The 22,415-nt window shown below is 37.1% G+C and overlaps 1 protein-coding gene across 3 annotated transcripts in view; it reads right to left on the bottom strand.

Annotated features, from left to right (window-relative positions):
- The window catches only part of CEP162 (centrosomal protein 162), a 108,969-nt gene that overhangs the window by 66,092 nt on the left and 20,462 nt on the right, over positions 1-22,415 (bottom strand). For all 3 annotated transcript variants that reach the window (XM_047760495.1, XM_047760476.1, XM_047760485.1), the window contains exons 4-11: positions 21,535-21,681; positions 21,043-21,223; positions 19,009-19,076; positions 13,185-13,300; positions 11,320-11,350; positions 8,662-8,778; positions 1,980-2,168; positions 1,324-1,405 (exon numbers count right to left, since the gene is read on the bottom strand). In XM_047760495.1, the coding sequence (XP_047616451.1) occupies positions 1,324-1,405; positions 1,980-2,168; positions 8,662-8,778; positions 11,320-11,350; positions 13,185-13,300; positions 19,009-19,076; positions 21,043-21,223; positions 21,535-21,681 (931 nt within the window). The remainder of the gene's footprint in view (positions 1-1,323; positions 1,406-1,979; positions 2,169-8,661; positions 8,779-11,319; positions 11,351-13,184; positions 13,301-19,008; positions 19,077-21,042; positions 21,224-21,534; positions 21,682-22,415) is intronic.

The following is a 22,415-nucleotide window of genomic DNA, read 5'->3' on the forward strand; positions in this document are numbered from 1 at the left end:
CAGATCAGTGGAAGAACACTAGACTTTGTGTTCAGGTGGATGGGTTTAGTGTAAGCCATACTGTATCATTTTCTCTGAACAAGCACAAACGCAGGAATGAGGCCAAGAAATCACTGCAAGTGGATTTACATGATGAAGATGGGGTTCAAGGAAGGGTTCAAAAACTTGTCTGTTCAAAACACAAATGAACAAATGAATACGTAAATGGATGAAGGCTTTTCACAGAACTATTTCAAGGAGATCAAAGACCTGACAACCTGTATGTGTTCCTGGGTTACAGCCATCTGATCTTGAAAAATTTATTTAATCTCTTTAAGCTGCAGTTTCTTATCTACGAAATAGGTAGAATAATGGACTAGACCTCACAGAGTTGCTCTAAGATTAACTAAAATCTAATGTGTAAAGAACTTTGCACAGAACCTGGCCCATAGTAAGCATGTGATAAAAATATTAGCTGTCATCATCATCATCTTCAGCAGGTTCCTGTGAGGCCTCCATCACTAAGTTGGTTTACCTCTGTTTCATCACTTGAATGATGGGGATAAAGATGCTGACCTACTTATTATGAGGCTCTCAGGAGATGACGGATAGGACACTCCTAAGTGCGACACCAAGTGTGAAGCTGACTTAAGACAAGGTTACTGTGATATGCTACTCTGAGTTGGTAAAGAACAGCCAGGTTCCATGCCCTGTCATTAAAATGTATCAGAGCTGGAGCATTCTCATCAAGCCCGTTTCTCTTGTGACCAAAGAACTCACCCTGTGAGATGATCACTGGTTTGTGACTAAGTGCAAAACTAACTGGTTTATAAGAAAGCGAATGGATGACTCACAAAGAGAATAAAATCCATGTTCCCTCGCAGTGTTTGAATCAACTGTCCCTGAGCTAATTTACAATGAGATCCTGCAGTGTAGCATTGAGAACTATGTTAGATACTGACATCGCAACACAACAATGGGAGGAAAAAGTATGTATACATGTATGTGTAACTTGGTCCCCATGCTATACAGTGGAAAAAAAAATAAATACAAATAAAGCTGAAGGGATTTTATTGTTCAGTGAAAAGCTTTAAGACTACTTACCTAATGGCAGAAATTTTTTCAGTATTTTTAATTTTGGCACTAGAAGACTTTTGATAAACTGAATAAGAACTAATATGAAAAGAAAACAGGAGGGACTCACAGGTAAACTTGTATCAGCTACCTGTTAATCATTTGCTAGGATTGGTTATGCAGAACAAAGGATTCTAAAAATTTCCAGTAACAAAACAATAAACAAACAACCTGCATAATCCTTTCTAAAAAAAAAAAAAAAAATCATACCTGACAGGTTGTAAATCAAAATCGCTGACTCCAAAGGAATCTATTCTGATAGGTTTCATCAGCTCTTCTACGGTGGGCAGATCTGAGAGGAGAGAAAAGTTAAAACAGAAACCAAAAATATTATGTAAGTTGCTTAATTTAATGTCTAATACCACCAAAATTACATTTTCTCTGATTGACATAGTTAATACAATAGCACATATAATAACCCCACTTTCCCACTGTAAGCTTATTTGTACTTAGGAAATCTTCTTTGATATTTATATTTGAAATATATATATCTACATATATTACCTCTGTCTATATATATATATCCCCATCAAATACATACACACACATTAATAATTATGTATTTAGCCAATCACAAAATACTGTTCTCTACTTAAAAAATAACTTTCGTATATGTTCGTGGAAAAGTAAAAAAATGTGAAAATAGTCAAGGGATTTCTTAGTTTGGTCAAGGTCTGTCAGAGAAGGAACTAAAATTTTATCCTATATGCAGTTTTAACTTTATAGTTAAGCCAGTTATTCCCAGATTTCATTTACACAAACCCTTTAAATTCATATACTGAGAAATAATCACTATAGCAACTTGTATTTAAATTACACCATACTGGAAACTGTTCAGAGAGGGTCTCAAATGAATCCGCTTTTACCAGATTCCGTAGTAGAGATGTTTTTAGAAGACTCTTCATTTTCTTGATGCCCTTTTGCCGAGCTTTTGATACTTCCCACTGCATTACTCTCAGTTCTTTGTTCATCTGCATCTCCCAGAGAATGGGCTATATGACAGTAAGCCTGATGCAGAGCTTCAATGTCACTATTGCTTTGTCCATAAGAAACACCTGTTGAAATAAATGTTACCTCTAGCACCATCACACAAACACCTAAGAAATATAAACCATTAATATCATCCCTGAATTTGTTAGGAATGGCGAACGAGGCTCTGGGAAATACCGACATGATGAAGACAGAAATACAGACCTTGGTGATAGATGGTTAGTCTACCAGCAGGAAGCACAGGGGGCTCAGGAACTCTTCTCAATAGGTGGAGATGTGTCCTGACAAGCTAACTGTACACTCTCACTCCACTAGTCATCATCTCTTCCTACCATCCTTAGCCAACCTCTCTACAATGGATACAACCATTTCCAAATTTCTCAGACTGACACAATATGTCAAGGATGTTGCCTCTCCTCTCCATCCTCCCTTTCTCTCTGCCTTCCTGGGCCACCAAGCATCTCACACATTGCATTTCTTCAACTGAAATTCAATCCCCTAAGTCTTCAATCCAATATGTGTTTTCCTAGTAGCCAAACGCAGCATTTTTCTTCAGCCTTTTAAACTGTCTTCGCCCTGTGAGACATCTGACACTGCCCCTCTCCTAAAGACTGTTTCTTCCAAATAGCACCTTCTTGTTCTTCCTACCTCTGTGATGGCTGCTCCTCCATCTTTTATGGTAAATGGCTCATCTCAGAGCTCTATCTAGGTTTAGCCCTCTTTTTAAAACTTCTCTGTTTTTTGGGGGTGGGGTGGGGGAGGGGCTGGATAATTTCAGCAAGACCCTTAGCTCATCAAGTGCCCATAGAACATGATTCCCAAATCTGAGTCTTTTGTCCTTATCTCCTTTCTGAATATTAAACTTCCTAGCAGACATTTAGGCTGTTCTGTAAGTAAATCACATATAATACATCCTTGAGTGGATTATTCTACTCCCCAACAAAATCTGTTCTACCAGCAGTATGCTGTATTGGCTATGGCATGATTTTGCACCCAGTTATCCAAAAGAGAAAGCCTCATGGAACTGTTCACTCTTCCTTCCCTACTAACAGCCTCCTCTGCTCACCAACAGATAAATAAACCCTTGTCAAAAGAATCTGAAGGACCTAAAGACAATAATGATCTAAGATTCTTATGAATATTTTCTTATTCATTTTGTAACTTTCCTTACCAATACTGGAATTTTGAAATCAAAGAATAAAAGCACTATAGGAGAATGGAAAAAAATAGAAATAGGATGACCAGTCTCCTTTTTGCTTGATACTCATGACTAATTAATGCCTAAAGATAAAACCTAGTATACTGCCTCTTCCTCCTCTATATAATCTGTAAGCTGCATAGGATAAAATTCTGAGGGAGTATTTTCAACTTTAATCATAAGAGGTCACCAAGTGCTACACAGGATTGTGTAAGAATGCTTTAAATCAACTATACTTTAACAAAAACACAAAACAAACAAAAACAGTTAAGTGGCAAGGATATTCAGTAGGACTTGAGGAAAAAGATCTTCCCTGCTAAGATAAGCTTAATTTTTGTCCTAAACCATCTGTCACACTCAGAGTAGCATGACTGAGAGAGAGAATTTTACAAAAATACCTTGTGCCTTTTTTTAAGAAAGAAAAAAGGCACAAGGTTTTTTTTTTTTTTTCTCCTCTACAGAAATACCAAGGCACGTAAGTATCTGCTGAGTATGTATACAAGAAATGACCTCAGTGGTAAATAGCATACAGTACTGCATGCTCACACCCGATTTAACAGGTGTGAGGTGTTGGAAAGAAGAGGTTCCGCCTTAAAGCAAGAGCAGAGCAAACTGGAAGAAAAGCAAATGACCTGAAAGTTAGAAATGGAAGATAGAGCGGTATTACAGGCTGGTCAGAAAAGAGCAGGGGAAAGGTACTTTTGTCCTAATTTGAGTCATTAAAACAACTGATAATGAAAATAATTCCAGGTTCATATGTTTTTTTTTCCAAGCATTTTATATGTTCAGATGATGATTTAAAGATTTTTAAGTGTTTTTTTTTTTTTTTAAACACTAGATAAATTCAATACCCCCAACAGCCAATAGGTATTTATACTGTATGCTTTCAGGTTTTTTATCATAATTTGTAGTATTAACAAAGTGTTGATATAAATAATGATGATGAGAACAACAGAGTTGCCTTGCCATAGCTTGTTGAATCTTAACAGTATACCAGGTATTATACATTCTCAGTTGATTACCACATGATCTTCTCTTAAAGAAGGCACAGGCTTAGAGGCATTGATTGTCAAATGTCACCCTGCCACCAACTGGCAAGGCTGGAAATATGAATCCAAGGCTATGAGACAAGAAGATCATACTCTACATTCTTCCAGTAATTGATGCAAATTATTTCAGAATTAAGAACATTCTTTAAGAAATAAGACCCAAAAAATTTAGCCTTATGTAACATCCCAGATCATCATAACAGAATTTTTGCTTTCAGCAATACATTTAAAAAAAAAAATTTCTGAGTTTTTCTTATAATCTACAGCAATGGTTTTCATACTGTTTTATTTTTTTAATTTCTTTTTATTTACTTATTTTTCATACTGAGTTTTACAAAACCATAGTTTTTAAAGAAAATCATGGGTTGCACAGACGTTTGGTTGGAATTTCATTTTAAAACATAAAAACTGTAACAGAAATTAATCTGCACAATCAAATGTGCCCCTTGCGTAGCTATAATATTTTGAAGACTGGTAGAGTGATAACTTTTGCCTCTAGCTTTGTTTTCATGCATATCTGACCATCCTGGACATAAAGGAATCTCCTAGGAAGTATCACTGATTAGAAAAGCTAAAGCTTGACATTGGTTTTTTAAAAGAAATCATACCTGTATAATGAAAACAGTGCAAGTGGATTATCACAGCGCATATGTGAATGTACTTAAATAAACAGCATACAACTAGGAACATGTGCTCAGCACATGTGTTCACCATGGAGGAATACCCAACTGGATAATAACTACTAAATGAATAACAAGTCTTGACAGAAATGTTCTGTTGTAATTTTTTTTATGCCACACCCATGACATATGGAAGTTCCCAGGCCAGGGATTGAATCTAAGCTGCAGCTGTGGCAATGCTGGATCCTTTAATCCACAGCATAAGGCCGGGGCTCAAACCTGAGTCTCCACAGAACCTGAGCCGCTACAGTTGGATTCTTAACCCACTGCACCACAGTGGTCACCCCTACTGAAATTTTTACCTTTTATGTTTACATTTTAAAATGGAAGTGGATGAAACAAGATAGCAGTACTATTGCAATGGAAGTGACAAGAAATAAGAGATCTGAGTGGACTGTGGTTTTGATCATGTTTTGTTTTTTGATCTGGTTATTAGATGTGCTGTTAAAAATTTATCATGCTGCACTATGACGACACATGAATTTTTTACAAGTATATTATACTTTAATAAAAGGAAATAAAAAAAAAAGGTGGGTTTGATCCTTGGCCCCGATCAGTAGGTTAAGGATCCGGTACTGCCATGAGCTGCGGCGCAGGCTGCAGATGCGGCTCAGATCGCACGTTGCTGTGGCTATGGTGTAGGCTGGTAGCTACAGCTCCAAATCAATCCCTAGCCTGGGAACTTCCATATGCCATGGGTGAGGCCCTAAAAAGCAAAATAAATTAAGTAAATAAAATACTTATTAATAAAGAATGAATGTTGCTGATATAAAATATAGCACTGTAGATGAATACTAACTAATATTCTGTGTGCCAACACCCAGAGTATTTAGTTAAATTTGCTGTGTAGGAGAATTGAGATTTTAGTCCTGTGCTTTTCCATAATTCCCTCTGTGTAGGAAAAAGCAACCCCTACCCCAAACCTAGGAATAAACCTGACCAAGGACATAAAGTACTTGTACACTGAGAACTATAAAACATTGATAAAGGACACTGAAGATGATTCAAAGAAATGGAAAGATATCCCACGCTCTTCATTAGAAGAACTGATACAATTAAAATGACATACTACCCAAAGCAATCTACAGATTTAATGTGACCCTCTATCAAATTACCCATGCTATTTTTCACAGAAGTAGAACAAATAATCCTAAAATTTATACTGAAGCACAAAAGACCCAGAATTGCCAAAGCAATTCTAGGAAAAAGAACAAAGCTGGAGGAATAACCCTCTCAAGACTTCAGACAATACTATAAAGCTACAGTAATCAAAACAGTGTGGTACTGGCACAAAAACAAACATATGGATCAGTGGAACTGAATAGAGAACCCAGAAATAAACCCAAACAGATGTGGTTAGTTAGTCTTTGACAAAGGAGGCAAGATATACAATGGAGAAAAGACCATCTTTTCAATAAGTGGTACTGGGAAAACTGGACAACCACATGTCAAAGAATGAAATCAGAACATTCTCTAACACCATTTAGAGAAATAAACTCAAGATGGATTAAAGACTTAAATGTAAGACTGGATACTATAAAACTCCCAGAGATTCCACTGTAGAGCAGTGGATTAATGATCTGGCTTGTCTCTGTGGAGGTGCTGGTTCAATCCCTGGCCTGGCGCAGTGGGTTAAGGATCTGACATTGCCACAGCTGCAGCTATGGCGTAGGTCACAGCTCTGGCTCATATTTAAGCCCTGGCCCTGGAACTTCCATATGCCATGGAGGGGTGGGGGCAAAAAACCCCCAAAAACCTACTAGAGGAAAACATAGGCAGAACACTCTCTGACATAAATTGCAACAAAATTTTCTTGGATCCATCTTCTAGAGTTAATGGAAATAAAAGCAAAAGTAAACAAATGGGACGTAATTAAATTCATAATCTTTGGCACAACAAAGGAAACCATAAACAAAAAGAATAGACAGTGTATGAAATGAGAGAAAACATTTGCAGATGATGCAACCAAGGCCTTAATTTCCAAAATATACAAACAGCACAAATAGCTCCATATCAAACAACCAACCCAACCAAAAAATGGGCATAAGATCTAAACAGACATTTCTCTAAAGAGGACATACAGATGGCCAATAGACACATGAAAAGATGCTCAACATCGCTAATTATTAGAAAAATGCAAATCAGAACTACAATGAGGTATTACCTTGCCCAAGTCAGAATGGCCATCACCAAAAAGTCTACAAAAAATAAATGCTAGAGAAGGTGTGGAGAAAAAGGAACCCTCCTGCTCTGCTGGTGAGAATGTAAACTGGTATAGCCATTATGGAGAACAGTATGGAGGTTCCTCAAAAAACTCAAAATAAAGTTACCATATGAGCCAGCAATTCTGCTTCTGGGCATATATTCAAAAAAGATGAAAACTCTAATGCACCCTAATGTTCATAGCAGCACTACTTAACAATAGCCAAGACACTCAGCAACCTAAGTGTCCATCAGCAGAGGAATGGATAAAGATGTGGTATTTAAAAAAAAAGGAAAGAGGAGTTCCCGTCGTGGCGCAGTGGTTAACGAATCCGACTAGGAACCATGAGGTTGCGGGTTCGGTCCCTGCCCTTGCGCAGTGGGTTGACGATCCGGCATTGCCATGAGCTGTGGTGTAGGTTGCAGACGCGGCTCGGATCCTGCATTGCTGTGGCTCTGGCGTGGGCTGGTGGCTGCAGCTCTGATTAGACCCCTAGCCTGGGAACCTCCATATGGCGTGGGAGTGGCCCAAGAAATGTCAAAAAGACAAAAAAAAAAAAAGAAAGGAAAGAAAAGAAAAGAAAATGTGGTACATACACAGAATCGAATGTTACTCAGCCATAAAAAGAATAAAATAATGCCATTTGCAACAACATGGAAGGACCTAGATATTGCCATAATAAGTAAACTAAGTCAAAGACATCACTTATATACAGAATACGAACAGATGATTAAAATGAACTTATTTACAAAATAGAGTCACAAACATGCAAAATAAACTTTAGTTACCAAAGGTAAAATGGGGGTAGAAAGAATAAATTAGGAGTCTAAGATTAACAGATATACACTACTACATATAAAACAGGTAAAAACAGACCTACTATATAGGACAAGGAAGTATATTCAATATCTTCTTTTTTTTTTGCTTTTTAGGGCCATACCCACGGCATATGGAGGTTCCCAGGCTAGGGGTGGAATTGGAGCTACAGCTGCTGGCCTACGCCAGAGCCACAGCAACACCAGATCCGAGCCGTGACTGCAACCTACACCACAGCTCACGGCAACAGGGACCCTTAACCCACTGAGCAAGACCAGGGACCGAACCTGCAACCTCATGGTTCCTGATCAGATTCACTTCCGCTGTGCCACAATGGGAACTCCTCAATATCTTGTAATAACCTAGAGTGGAAAAGAATCTGCAAATGATACACACACACACATACTGAATCACTTTGTTGTAATCTGAAACTAACATAACATTATCAACTATACTTCAATTTAAAAAATGTAAAATTTTATTGTTAATATAGCATATTATATATTACATATTAATACATATATTATACATACACATATATTTCTCTAAAAATGAGGTCAATTAGTCATATAATATTACACACTTAGAGAATAGCCAGTTTTTCACTTTTACCTGTTCCTGTCATTTCATTATCATTCATATCTGGGAGGACCTCTGGCTTGGTTGTTGCCCTGTTCTGTTCATCAAAGTTGACCTCTGCAACAGATTCCAGTGAATCAAGCAGCACTACTGAAATAACATAAAAGAAAAAACATTAGGAATATAGAGAGGTTGGTATGGTTCTATTAATAAAATATTTAAATCATATGCAATCTATATAAAAACAAAGATAAATACTTGTATATAAACATATAATCATATATCTAAAGCTTGATTTTCTTATATACAAGAGTAGGCTTATATCAATACATATTTATGCATATATACAGATCTAATGTATATTTATATGTGGCAGGCAAAGGGCCTGAGAAAAAGAGCAAAAAAGAAACATTCTTTTTTTCCCAATTTTTTTGAGGTATATTTGCCAATTAAAAATTGTACATATTTAAGAAGTACAACCTGTTGATTTGACAAATGTATATACACTGCGAAAAAAAAATCATCACAATCAAGCTAATTAACATAGCCATTTACCCTTTTTTGTGTATGTGGTGAAAACACTTAAGATCTCCCCTCTCAGCAAGTTTTAAGTATACAAAACTATTAACTATAATCAACTTGCTGTGCATTAGAGCTCCATAACTTACCTTGCATCATTAAAACTTGGTACCCCCTAACCAACATCCTCCCATGTCCCCCAACCCAGCCCTTGGTAACCATCATTCTACTGTGTTTCTAGGTGTCTGGCACATAAGCGAGATCACGTGGCATTTGTCTTTCTCTGCCTGGCTTATTTCACTCAACATAATGCTCTCTGCATTCATCCATGTCACGAACAGCAGGATTTCCTTCTTTTTTTAAAGCAAAATAATACATTGTATATACATGCTCATGTGTAATATTATATATACTACATTTTTCTTTATCCTTTCAAATGTTGATAGACATTTAGGTTATATTTGTATCTCGGCTATTGTGAAAAATGTTGCAATAAACATGGGAGTACAGATCTCTCTTGGAGAGACATATATCCAGAAGTAGGATTCTGAATAATAAGGCAGTTTCACTTTTAATTTTTTTCAGGACCTTCCATACTGTTTTCCATAGTGGCTGCACCAACTTATATCCCTACCAACAGGGTACAAGAGTTTCCTTTTCTCCACATCCTCGCCAAATCTTATCATCTTTCCTTTTTCGAATAACAGTCATTCTAACAGGTGTGAGGTGATATTATAGTTTTGATCTGAATTTCCCTGATGATTAGTGAAATTAAGCATCTTTTCACATACCTGTTTGCCCACTTGTATGTCGTCTTTTGAGAAATGTCTATTTGGTTCTTTGTTCATTTTTAATTTTTTGTTTGTTATTGAGTTGCATGAGTTTCTCATATATTTTGAGTATTACATTATATAGAATATTAATGTAAATTAATAGTAAACCAGATATACAATTTACAAATATTTCCTCCCACTTTATAGCTGCCCTTTCACTCTGTTTTTCCCTTTGCTATGCAGAAGCTTTCTGAGTTTGCTGCAATTGCATTTGTCTATTTCTGCTTTTGTTGCCTGTGCTTTTGGGGTCACATCAAAACATCATTGCCCAGTGCAACATCAAGAAGCTTTTTTCTTATGCTTTCTTCTAGTAGTTTTGCAGTTTCTGGTCGTATATTTAAGTCTCTGCATTGAGTTTTGTATGTAGTGTGAGATAAGAGTCCAATTTCCTTCTTCCGCATGTGGATGCCTGGTTTTCTGAACATGATGTATAGAAGCGAATGAATACCTTTCCTTGCTGTGTATTTTTAGTGCCCTTATTGAAGATCAGGTGACCACAGACGCATGGATTTATTTCTGGGCTATGTTGTTTCATGGTTTTATATGCCTGTTTCATGCCAGTGCTACACAGTTTTGGTTACTACAGCCCTGTAATCATTTGAAATCAGGGAGTGTGATCCTTCCATGCTTTGCTCTTTCTCAAGCTTGCTTTGGCTATGTGAGGTCTTTTGCGGTTCTATACAAATTTTAAGATTGCTGTGAAAAATACTATTGGGATTTGATAGAGATTGCAATGAATGTATAGATCATCTTGGGAAGTACAGATATTTTAAAGGTATTAATTCTTGAATCCATGAGCACAAAAAGTCTTCCATTTATTTGCATGTTCTTCAATTTCTTTCATCAATGTTTTAGGAGTTTTTTAAGTGTAATTTACCTCTGATGAAATTTATTTCTAAGTAGTTCATTCTTTTTGAAATAAACAGTATTGCTAACCAATTAATAGAATTGCTTTTCTGTAGTTTTCCTCCCTTGAGGAGTATTTGTCTGGTTTTGGTATCAGGGTGATGTCAGCCTTGTAAAATGAGTTTGGAAGAATTCCCTCTTCTATTTTTTGGAAATGTTTAATGAGGACTGATATCAATTCATCTTTGAATATTTTGTAGAATTTACCTATAAAGGCATCTGGTCCTGGGCTTTTAAAAAATGAAATATTCTTAAATACAAGAAGAATTTAAGGTAGGCATAAGGAACATACTACTGAAAAAAATTCTGTAAACTTAAATTCATCAGTAAATGTTTGAAAACAAAGCGATAGTAATTTATTCGTAATTAAGATATAGTTCTGAACAGACCAATTTTTTACCAATGAAAATTTATGAACATATATAATACTTACCATTAGCCAACATGCCAGTCTTCTCTTCTTCCTAAATTAAAAAAATAAACTATATGATTTGAAACCAAAGTTATATGAAATAACTGCAATGCAAATAATAAAAAAATTGGGGGAGTTCCCATTGTGGTGCAGCAGAAACAAATCTGACTAGTATTCATGAGGATGGGGGTTCAATCCCTGGCCTTGCTCAGTAGGTTAAGGATCCCAAGCTGCTGTGAGCTATGGTGTAGCTTGCAGAGGTGGCTTGGATCCTGTGTTGCTGTGGCTGGTAAAGGCTGGCAGTTGCAGCTCTGCTTTGACCCCCTAGCCTGAGAACTTTCATATGCCGCAGGTGCGGCTTTAAAAAAAAAAAAAAGAAAGCCAGTGCTTTACTTCAAAGATCAAGAAATGTGCTTTCCAGGTTTCTTTCATCACTCTCACTCACCAATAGTTCTACAAGACTAGAGAATGGAGCTGTGAGAGAACTTCTAGAAGTCTCTTCAGAACTTTGGTGATTACCAGCAATTAATTCAGGCCTTTATAAGCCTTGTTTAAAGTACCCAGATGACATGTGTTCATCGACCTTGCTCAGAAATTCTCTTATTTTTTGAACTGCAAGACGTGTGGTTAATTCACATGAAACTCTTGCTATTGTAATGTCACCATTTTTCCCTACTGCTCAAAATCAATGATCAAATATAACTTGTACCCATTGTTTCATCTACATTTTGAGACAAAATCTTCAAAAAGGCAGGCATCAAATGGCAAGATAGTTGAAATTTTTCAAAATTATAGGTTCCCTTGGAGTAAGTTTTCTAATTGTGTCACCCATATTCTCTACCTAGATAGGCAGAGGGCAGGACCATTATAACAGCAGAGCTTTACATCCTTCCTGTTTTGACCCTTAACAGTCAGCTCTCTCCTAGGCTTCCACACTTAGGTGGACACATTTTAAACAGGTTATATTTTCTTAATTTACCAAACTACTGTGCCTTCTACTGACCTACTTAATTTTCTAAAGGAAATTATTATAACACAAAACATTGTAATTGCCATATTCCAGATTGATACCTTGGATTGATACCATCAAGTTTCTAAACATAATCATCAGATCATATTAATCTTCATGTATTTCTAAGGTCATATTCTTTTCTCCCACAACTGACTTACGTAAGACAACCTAGGACAAAGTAAATTATAAAAATTAAGAGTATTTCTTAATACTCAGAAGGTGATTCTTGCTTTTATTTAGAGTCTACGGTTTCATATATGTTCAAAACATCTAGTTCTAACACATGGTCCCAAAACAAACTGTATCCAGATCAAGACCAACACAACACACAGTAATTGTCCTACTGGTTCCTATTAGGTAGCTTCAAGGGTAAGCTCTTCTGGGAGGCAATATGGAACAGTACCCTTAGCCAATCTTGGTAGCCAGTTCTTGGGAAGAATTGAGAAATGACAGAACTGGAGTCCAACAACACAATAATTTACAATCTCAGCCCAATAAGTTTCGGATAGCCACGTCACTATTATCCTAAATACTGAGCTGGGGTATGTATTGCACATGACAGGAACAAGACCTACCAAAGAGAAGCATAATTTAATATACTTGTTTAAAAATTAGAGATTTTAATGAAGTTTTCTAAAGCTTAAGGGAACTTCCCAAAAGAAATCTTTCCAAAAAATCATCTAATGCCATGTATTTTAATAAGATTTAAATTGACATCCTGGGTTAAGAAAATGTCTCAGTATTAAGAGATCTAAAAGTTTACAACAATGAGCAAGACTATAAAGAAATCTGTATCTCATGCTCTTTATACAGCAACAGTCAGCTAAGGTGATGAAAGAAGTTTCCATATGGTCAAACATCAATTGATATATACCTGCTTGGGTACACATATTTTTTCTGATTTGGGATTTTCTTTGGAATAAGTCTCTTCCTTAGGGGTCAAAGGTGCATCAACATCCTCTTCATCTTCAAAATCGTCACTGTAATTTTCTGAAGAAAACAGTTTTAAGAATACATGGATCATACTGTGAAAAGTCAAATTCCAGGAAAAGACTGTATTTCCAAAAGAAATCTGCATAAGAACAATTTATTTAAATGTTAACATAAAGACACCTTTAAGAACATACTATTTGGGAGTTCCTGTCGTGGCGCAGTGGTTAACGAATCCAACTAGGAACAATGAGGTTGCGGGTTCGGTCCCTGCCCTTGCGCAGTGGGTTGACGATCCGGCGTTGCCCTGAGCTGTGGTGTAGGTTGCAGACGTGGCTCGGATCCTGCATTGCTGTGGCTCTGGCGTAGGCCGGTGGCTACAGCTCCGATTTGACCCCTAGCCTGGGAATCTCCACATGCTGCAGGAGTGGCCCAAGAAATAGCAAAAAGACAAAAGAAAAAAGGAAGAAAAAGAACATACTATTTGGGGCAAAGATTTAATAAGAATTTAATTCATAAGACTTAGGGTTTTTTTTTTTGTACTTTCAAATAGTTATGTGTTTTATATTTTTAATATTTTGTAATATTAACCAAATAAATCTTTCTAGAGCTGTTCCAAAGGCTTTATATCTTTAATACAAACTTTTATTATTTTACTTATTTTTTTGAGGATGGAAATCTCAAATTGCACTTTTATGAAACCCTGACACTCTGCTTATTTAAGTTGATTTATTTTGGTTTTTATGGTTATCTCTACTGTGATCTTTAGGTAGTACTTATGAAAGGTCTATCTCTGATCCCTCCCTCAGGTAAATACTAGCTTTCTACAGCCTCCACTCTTCAGCTAAAGTCCCAAATTATATCTCAATGGCTTGGATGCAGAAGGGAAAGGCGTGTCCATGTTAACTTGAGGGCACCAGATTACACTTGGCGAAAGCAGGCAAGGACTATGGGGCCTGAATCTCTTTATCAATGTTTAATTTGTTGTTTATGGTCCTTAAATTAAAGGACTGCCTGAGATTCATGGGCTGCAGAGTAGTAATGGCCTTTTCAGAGTGGAAATGATCATTCAAAATCTTATTTGCATTTCGAAGATTAGATCAGATTCAGAGACAGGATGCATGGCCTGGTGGGAGACAGACTGCACGAGGTATGAGAGAATTTGCTTCTGGAATGGCTGTTCTTCACTCTTCTCTTAGAATGGAGCAGACAACTTGAGTATCATTAACAACTGAAGTATGAAAAATGAGTAAGTCAAACAGAAATGCTTCTAGTGAGATCTACATACAGAAACATCTCCATTTTAGTTCATAAGGAACACAAGGGTGGAAAAGCCCAGGTATTGTGACTTAGGTAGATATGCTAGGTTAGGTGGTTAACTATATCAACATCTATATTCTGAAGCTGAAAAGCTCGCCTTTGCTTTTCTTTCATATGAGAAAGACGACTGCCCAGGGTTTTCTAAGTATCAGCAGACTTAATAAAATTCACAAAACAGTTACCAAGAAATTACTTGGTATTAGACAAATCCTAGGTGCTACGACCAATATCAGATGATTAAGATTCTAATAGTTGAGTGGGACTCACTGAATTTTAAACACTTCAGTGATTAGTCTTGCTTAAGTAAAGATGGTAAACAAGGAAGCAGGAGATACAGGAGGGTGTAACAATGAACTTAGACAACTACTTGGGACTGGGGAACTATCTGAAGTCAATACAAGGGGATGTAGTATTTGTGTCACTGCAAAGCAGCAGTATAAACACAGTTCAAGGAAGTGCAGCATAGTGCTTAGAGCATGACCAGGACCCAGAAGACTTGGATTCAATCCCTGGTTCTACTACTTTGAGCTGTAGACCCATCAGCAGGTCACAAACCCACAATGCCTCATCTTCCCATCCATCAAGTGAGGATGCTAACAGTTTTTTTTTTTCTTCATTTCATTGAGAAATAACATTGGTAGACACAGAGAGAAATGAGACAGACAAGAAACAGAAGGAAGGAAAATAGCATATCAGAGATTTTGGAAAGAAACACCAAGGGAAATTATTTATACAAAAATGAAAAAAATAAAACCCAATTGAGAAGGTAGTTTTCAAATGAGAAATATCAGAGATAACAATATCCAGCTCATCTCACAGTTTGGAAAACAATGAAAGTATTAATTTTTATTTTTCTCATCTTTTTGGCAGGAAGATGTTACATATTCAATGTTACATATTTTTATTATTATATTCCATTACCTTGTAACTTTGAAAATATTATTTGCATAAATAGAAAATAAGTTAACAACACTCAATGTAAAAATCTAAAAAATACATAGGGTCTAATCGGAGCTGTAGCCACTGACCTACGCCAGAGCCACAGCAAGGCGGGATCCAAGCCGTGTTTGCAACCTACACCACAGCTCACAGCAACGCCAGATCCTTAACCCACTGAGCAAGGCCAGGGTCGAACCCACAACCTCATGGTTCCTAGTTGGATTCATTAACCACTGTGCCACAACGGGAACTCCTTAGATACATTTTTTATTTTCTGTTGGAAAATATGGCGCAAATTTTAATTTAAATGATGGACTCTAGGAGGGCTTTTTCTCTACCATCTTGGATTTTAAGGACTTTGTAAATAATGAGAAAAATGGACAAGATATATGAAACAACTCTTTCCAGACACTGGACAACTGGCGGCACAAAATATGACTCCTAAGACAAGACAAACAAGTGAGCTGAGCCCTCCACTTACTAGAAGGTACGTTCGTACATCCTGGAGTGCTGAGTGTGGAGGGTGAGATCACGATGGTCTCATTGTGCTAAGGAGACAGAGATAGGAGGACAGAAAAGATGAGGTGACTCGAAGCTGCAGGGCAGTGATAAAGAGAGGAGGTGACTATGAAGAAACAGAGCACTAGTAATCTGCATGGGGTCCCCTGGAGTCCTTCCTTCCTGAATACGAAGTCATTTATATGTGGCTTGGGCAAAGAATGACTGGGAAGCTGACGGCTGGACAATTTCCAAAGTTAGCACAGGGTAAGGAGACTCTGAAGCTCTAACCTCGCTTGAGTGGAAAAAAATCCTCATTTTCAGTAGGGGAGTTCAGTGAAAATCTCAAAAGGGTTCTTTGTGCTCAGTAGTGGTGTCAAACTCTACTAGAGTAAGTAAGGCTACTCTAGATGTCCCTTAACAAAGCAGAAGAAAAGCCTGGAGGGAATCAACTCCTGTCAGAACAAAGCTCAGCACTTTTCAAAAGAAGAAAACTAAGACACTGAACAATGTAAAAACCTACAATATATTAAACACTCAATTAAAAAATTACTAGAGGAGTTCCCGTCGTGGCTCAATGGTTAACGAATCCGACTAGGAACTATGAGGTTTCGGGTTAGATCCCTGGCCTTGCTTAGTGGTTAAGGATCTGGCGTTGCCGTGAGCTGTGGTGTAGGTCACAGACGCGGCTCAGATTCCCAGTTGCTCTGGCTCTGGCTGTAGGCTGGCAGCTACAGCTCTGATCAGACCCCTAGCCTGGGAACCTTCATATGCTGCAGGAGCAGCCCTAGAAAAGGCAAAAAGACCAAAAAAAAAAAATTACTAGAATTACCAGGAGAAAGGAGTAACCACAACTAGGAGAAGAAGCAGTTAAGAGAAAGAGACCCAGAAATGAACAAATACTGGGATTGGCAAAATACACTCAGTGTTGAGGACCTGAAAACAAAGAATACAAGGAAACATACTTGAAGAGACAGACAAGAGATCCAAAAGAAACTTCTAGAGTAACAGAAAAAAAAGAAATCATTCAATGAATTAAAAGATTGAAGAAAAGAAAAAGGATCAGTGAACTTGAAGACACAGCAACAGAACTGAAGCAGAGAGGGAAAAAAAGCTTTAAAAAATGAAATAGTCTGAGTGACCTGTGGGACAAAATCTGACCTGCTGACACATCTGTAATTAGAATCAGAAAGCAAGGGGTGGCAAAAATGATATTTGAAGAATTAATGATAAAAACATTTTTTGATGTTGATGTTCATAAGTCAATTGATGCTCCACCAGCTCCAAACAGGACAAATGCAAGAAAAGCACACCAAGATACAGCCTAATCAAATTGCCTAGAGAGAAAATTTTGAAAACAAGAGGGGAAAAAAGAAGACACAATATATACAAATTCACAATAATAGGAATTACCATTGATTTCTCATGAGAAATGATGTCAGAGGACAAAAGAATAAAATCATTAAAGTGCTCAAAGGAAAAAAACTACCTACAATTTTGATATACTTTTGAATGATATAAGCAAAAGTGTTCTTCAAAAATAAGAAAAATGTATTTTCAGAAAAATGAAAGCTGAGAGAATTTATTCTTACTACGCCTGTACTACAAGAAGCTTCTTCATGCTGAAGAAAAATATTTGATAGAAATTCAAAATAATACTAGATAGCAACTATTTGAAAGTTGCTAAGAGAATGGAACTATTAAAAGCTCTCATTATGAGAAAAAAATTGGGGGGTAATTATGTAAAGTGACATATTAAATAGACAACATGGGATCATTTCACAATGTATACAGATATTGAATCATGTTGTACACCTGAAACTAATATAATGTTCTATATGTTAATCATACCTTAATTAAAAAAAATTTCATTTCTGGAGTTCCCATCGTGGCGCAGTGGTTAACAAATCCGACTAGGAACCATGAGGTTGCGCGTTTGATCCCTGGCCTTGCTCAGTAGGTTAAGGATCCGGCATTGCCTTGAGCTGTGGTGTAGGTCTCAGACACGGCTTGGATCCCACGTTGCTGTGGCTGTGGTGTAGGCCAGTGACTACAGCTCCAATTAGACCCCTAGCCTGGGAACCTCCATATGCCGCAGAAGCAGCCCTAGAAAAGGCAAAAAAAAAAAAAGACAAAAAAATTTTTTTTTTTCATTTCGTTTTTTTGTCTGTCTTTTCCAGGGATGCAGAGATACAACAAGCCAAAAGAAGGGATATGATGGAACCTATAAATGATGAAACCAATAAAATGCAGGACAAAGCAATAACAAAAAAGATGGAGGAGTTCCTGACTGTGGTGCAGTGGGTTAAGTATCCAACTGCAGTGGCTCAGGTTGCTGTGGAGGCACAGGTTCAATACTTGGTCCAGCACAGTGGGTTAAAGGATTTGGCTTGTCACAGCCGTGGCTTGGATTCAATCCTTCAGTCCCTGATCTGGGAACTTCCATGTGCCAGGGATTTGGCCATTAAAAAAAGGAGAGAGAGAGAGAGTTGGAAAGACTAAAAAAAAAAAAAAAAAAAAAAAAAATTCAAAACAGTAAATAACCATATCACTGAATACATTTTTGCAAAGGGTAAAAACATTTCATTTAAAGGTCAGAGATTGTCAGATTGGATAAAGTAGCAAAACCCAGCTATATTCTACCCATAAGAAAAACCATTTTAAATATAAAAAGACACATTAAACGTCAAAAGATGGAAAAAGATACACCTCTCTCACCATGCTTTAGAATTATTTCTCTTGGCTTCATAGATACCCCTGCCCTAGCATAAAAGTCCTTTTTCTGTCATCCCAGTGGGTTCACCACCCACTTCTAAAAAAATGAGGCAGTACTGCACTTACAACCATTTCTTAGCAGCTCAAATTCTAATGCAGGCAACTCACTCTACCTGTTCAAGCTCTTTCCAAGATAATATGATTTTCGTTTTAATTATTTTTCTCATATCAATGTTATTATTAAAAGCTCATATTTTCTTTTCAAATAGTGTAAATTTTAAAACCAGTGACATTACCTGCTAATTCTTCATGTTTTGTTTCACTCCCATGCATATCTTCGGTTAGTTCCATGAGAGCTTGATTACTAGAAAAGGATTTACCATGTTAATTATATATTTCCATGCAATTTTTGTGTATATTTTTAAAAAATCTCTAACATTACATATTTCTTCTCAAGTTCTCCTGTTCTAGCAAAAGTTAAAAACTTGGAAGCTATGAGGGAAATGTTTTGAAAATAAAGTATCTTCAAAGCCTAACACTAATAGTAGCTGCCAAAGTAATACAAAGGGGAAAATGCTGTATTTCTTAACTTTTAATACAAATATACATAATTTTATACATAAATGTGTGCAATTATATGTCACAGGGTCCAGAGACCCTTTCTATGCTAAAGATAGGAACTGACCACAAGCTCTGAGAACCAGTAAAGTCTAGGGGAGGCCAGAAAAGCTGCCAGTCAGCATTTATATGCTGGTAAGAAATTTCACCCTGAAATGGAAGCTGAAGGACAGCCTTAAACCAGTAAACACTCAGCAAGGTGGCAACAGAGCCTGAGCTAGTTTTATTGATATTGGGTATACTAACTGATACACTGCCTTCTTTCAAACCAAGGAGTCAGTCCTACCTTTTTCAGTCTACCTACTCTTGTCTCCAGTGAGATTATTAGCAGATCCAAGAAACCGTAACAACAGCAAACACCTAATGTTGCATATTCTGTACTATGTTGCACTCTGACCAGTCTGTTCCAGAGTGGAAAGATTAGTTAAGACTATTAAGAGATAAGAAAAAGTTAAGAAGTATTCCAAAGAGGCAAAAACTGTGTCAAACAAGCCTGGGTATGTTTAATCTGTGTTGTCACTGTTAGGACAGGCATTCACCCTGGGCCCTGAGTGTCCCTGTGTGTTCTTGCTGGCTATGCAGAGAACCCATGGCCCAGACCTCTCCTTCCTCAGCCGTTTCTTAGTGTCTGCAGTGACATGAGCAATCCCTGAGTATGAGGTAATGCTTCTGCCCCCAAAGCCAGCTTGTTTCCACTTGTACAGGCAATGGATTCCCCAAGCTCAGTGATCATCTCCTGTAAAGCAACCCACTACATGGGCAGTCAGCCATCATGGACCCTCTGGGTTGCCCTGGGGAACCTGAGGCAAATAAACATGACACTCGAGTTCTGCTTTTATGATGAGAAATGAGTCCTTTTGTTTCTGACCCAGGAATCTTGTCTATTGTCAGCATCCATAAATCTGGCAGGCTGACACACTGTTAGCTTGAAAGTAGGGTACAAATCTCACACCACACACTGTCCATGACAGTCACGGCTCTGTCCACTCTCTATAAGAAACTAGGCATCTTGAGGAGATCAGACACTCTAATGAGCAGAGGCTAGCATTCTCCCGACCCTTAATTTAATTACAGTTTGGTGTTCTTACAATCTTAACATTGTAATCTGACTTTCATTTATAACTTTAAAACCTAGATATAAAACTGAAACTGAGGCAATTAAAGACATCAGGTTTCACAAAAGCCTTGAGAATGCCAAAGGTCTACTGCATTTACAGAGCACCAGCTCAAGTCACAGGATTTCCAGCATAAATGAGGTTTCCTGGTAATCATGAGGGTCAAACAAATACAACAGTAGGACAGGAACCAAATCTGTCTTGGCTCCTTGGTTCCTCCTTCCCTTTCTGTTTCTATTTTCCCTGAGTTTATGATAGCTACTTGGCTTCTCTTATTTGTTATCTGTAGACAGTCGCTTAATAAATTATCTTCCTAGTTATGTCTATTTGAATGTGTTATTAGTCTCAAAAGCATCTCATGTGCAATTTCAGATACCTAGAGAATCAAATCCATATCACAAAGGCCATACACATATGCTCATTCTACACACACACACACCCACCCTTGACCAAAATAATGAACAGGAAACAGAATTAAAGATAAGGTTTAACTTTTGCCAGTATAATATTTACCCACTTAAGCCCATGCATATACCAGCCTTTCAAAAATAAAGACACAAGTCATTTAATGATTAGTTTATATTATATTTACATTACCTATGTAAAGCTTTAAAATGTATGGAGTCATTGGAATCCAATTCCTTATTTAATCTTGAATAATCAATGGAAGATGTTAAGCCTTTCTCAAGCCTGGCAAAAAACTGCTCTTTTTCCTCTTGTTCTTCTAATGTGTCCAATCCCAATCCAAGAACACTATGATTGAGCTCTGAAACTATCTCTAAATGGAAAGCACAAATATAGTCTATTAACATAAAAAATGTTGGCAAAATTAATGTCAATGATGTATTTACTGGCATTGTATAAAACTTAAAAAAATTTAAATCATATTTTACTTTACATATTTTATTTTACTCACCAAATATAGCTTTATATTCATAATAATACAGAAGGATATAAGGCTCCTCCAAGATACTAAATCTGTTTACATACTTCAGGAAAGGAGGCTCCAAGATAGTTATGAATTAATATTCTACAAATTCTGATTACAAGAATAATAAACTGTCCAATCACACCCCTCACATTTCTTACCATTGGCTTCTAAGCTGTCAATACTTAGGACAGAGGTTCCACTGCTTTTAAGAAACTGAATCCTTTCAGCAGACTCCTCTTCAATTTCCATAACAGGCTGAGGGGTCTTCTTTGTTTTCAAATAGCTTACATTTGTTCCCAGCAGTCCTAGGGAGGAGATTTAATATAGTTGGATATTTATAGATATTTAATGTAGTTAGGTATAGCATGGATATTTAAAAACAAGTGTTTTGACCACTGCACCAATACAGTACTACTGTTATACTAGTTTATACTAGTTATACTTTTATACTAGTATACCAGTAGACAGTAGACACAAAATAAATCTGGTCTATTAAATAAAAATCCATCAGACCAAAAATGTACAAAAGAAAAATTACAATTCTATTTGATAGCAGTGCACTTTATTAAATGGAATATTTCAAAAATTTGCATAATGAGACAAGATTTTTAAAAATTATTTTGAAGCACAAGTATTTAATTATTTAATATTGTATATCGATGCTACTTTAAGGAGTATCTTCTGCTTTATGTGAAGGAAAGAAGGGAGACAACCCCAGGCTGGGGAACAAGAAGGTCCAAGGCAGAGATAGGCCATGTCCTTTTATTTATTTATTTATTTATTTATTTAGGTCCGAATCCATGGCATATGGAGGTTCCTAGACAAGGGGTCGAATCAGAGCTGCAGCCGTCAGCCTACACCACACCAACACCTATCTGAGCTGTGTCTGTGACCTACACCACAGCTCATGGCAACGGATCCTTAACCCACTCAGTGAGGCCAGGGATTGAACCACCATGTCCTTTTTGAAGATGCAAAAAACCCAGTGACTGGGGCTAGAGAGGGAGGGTGGTCTGGGAGGAAATAATCCAGGGCAGGA

This window comes from Phacochoerus africanus, chromosome 2 (genome assembly GCF_016906955.1).
Source record: "Phacochoerus africanus isolate WHEZ1 chromosome 2, ROS_Pafr_v1, whole genome shotgun sequence".
Classification (NCBI taxonomy): domain Eukaryota; kingdom Metazoa; phylum Chordata; class Mammalia; order Artiodactyla; family Suidae; genus Phacochoerus; species Phacochoerus africanus.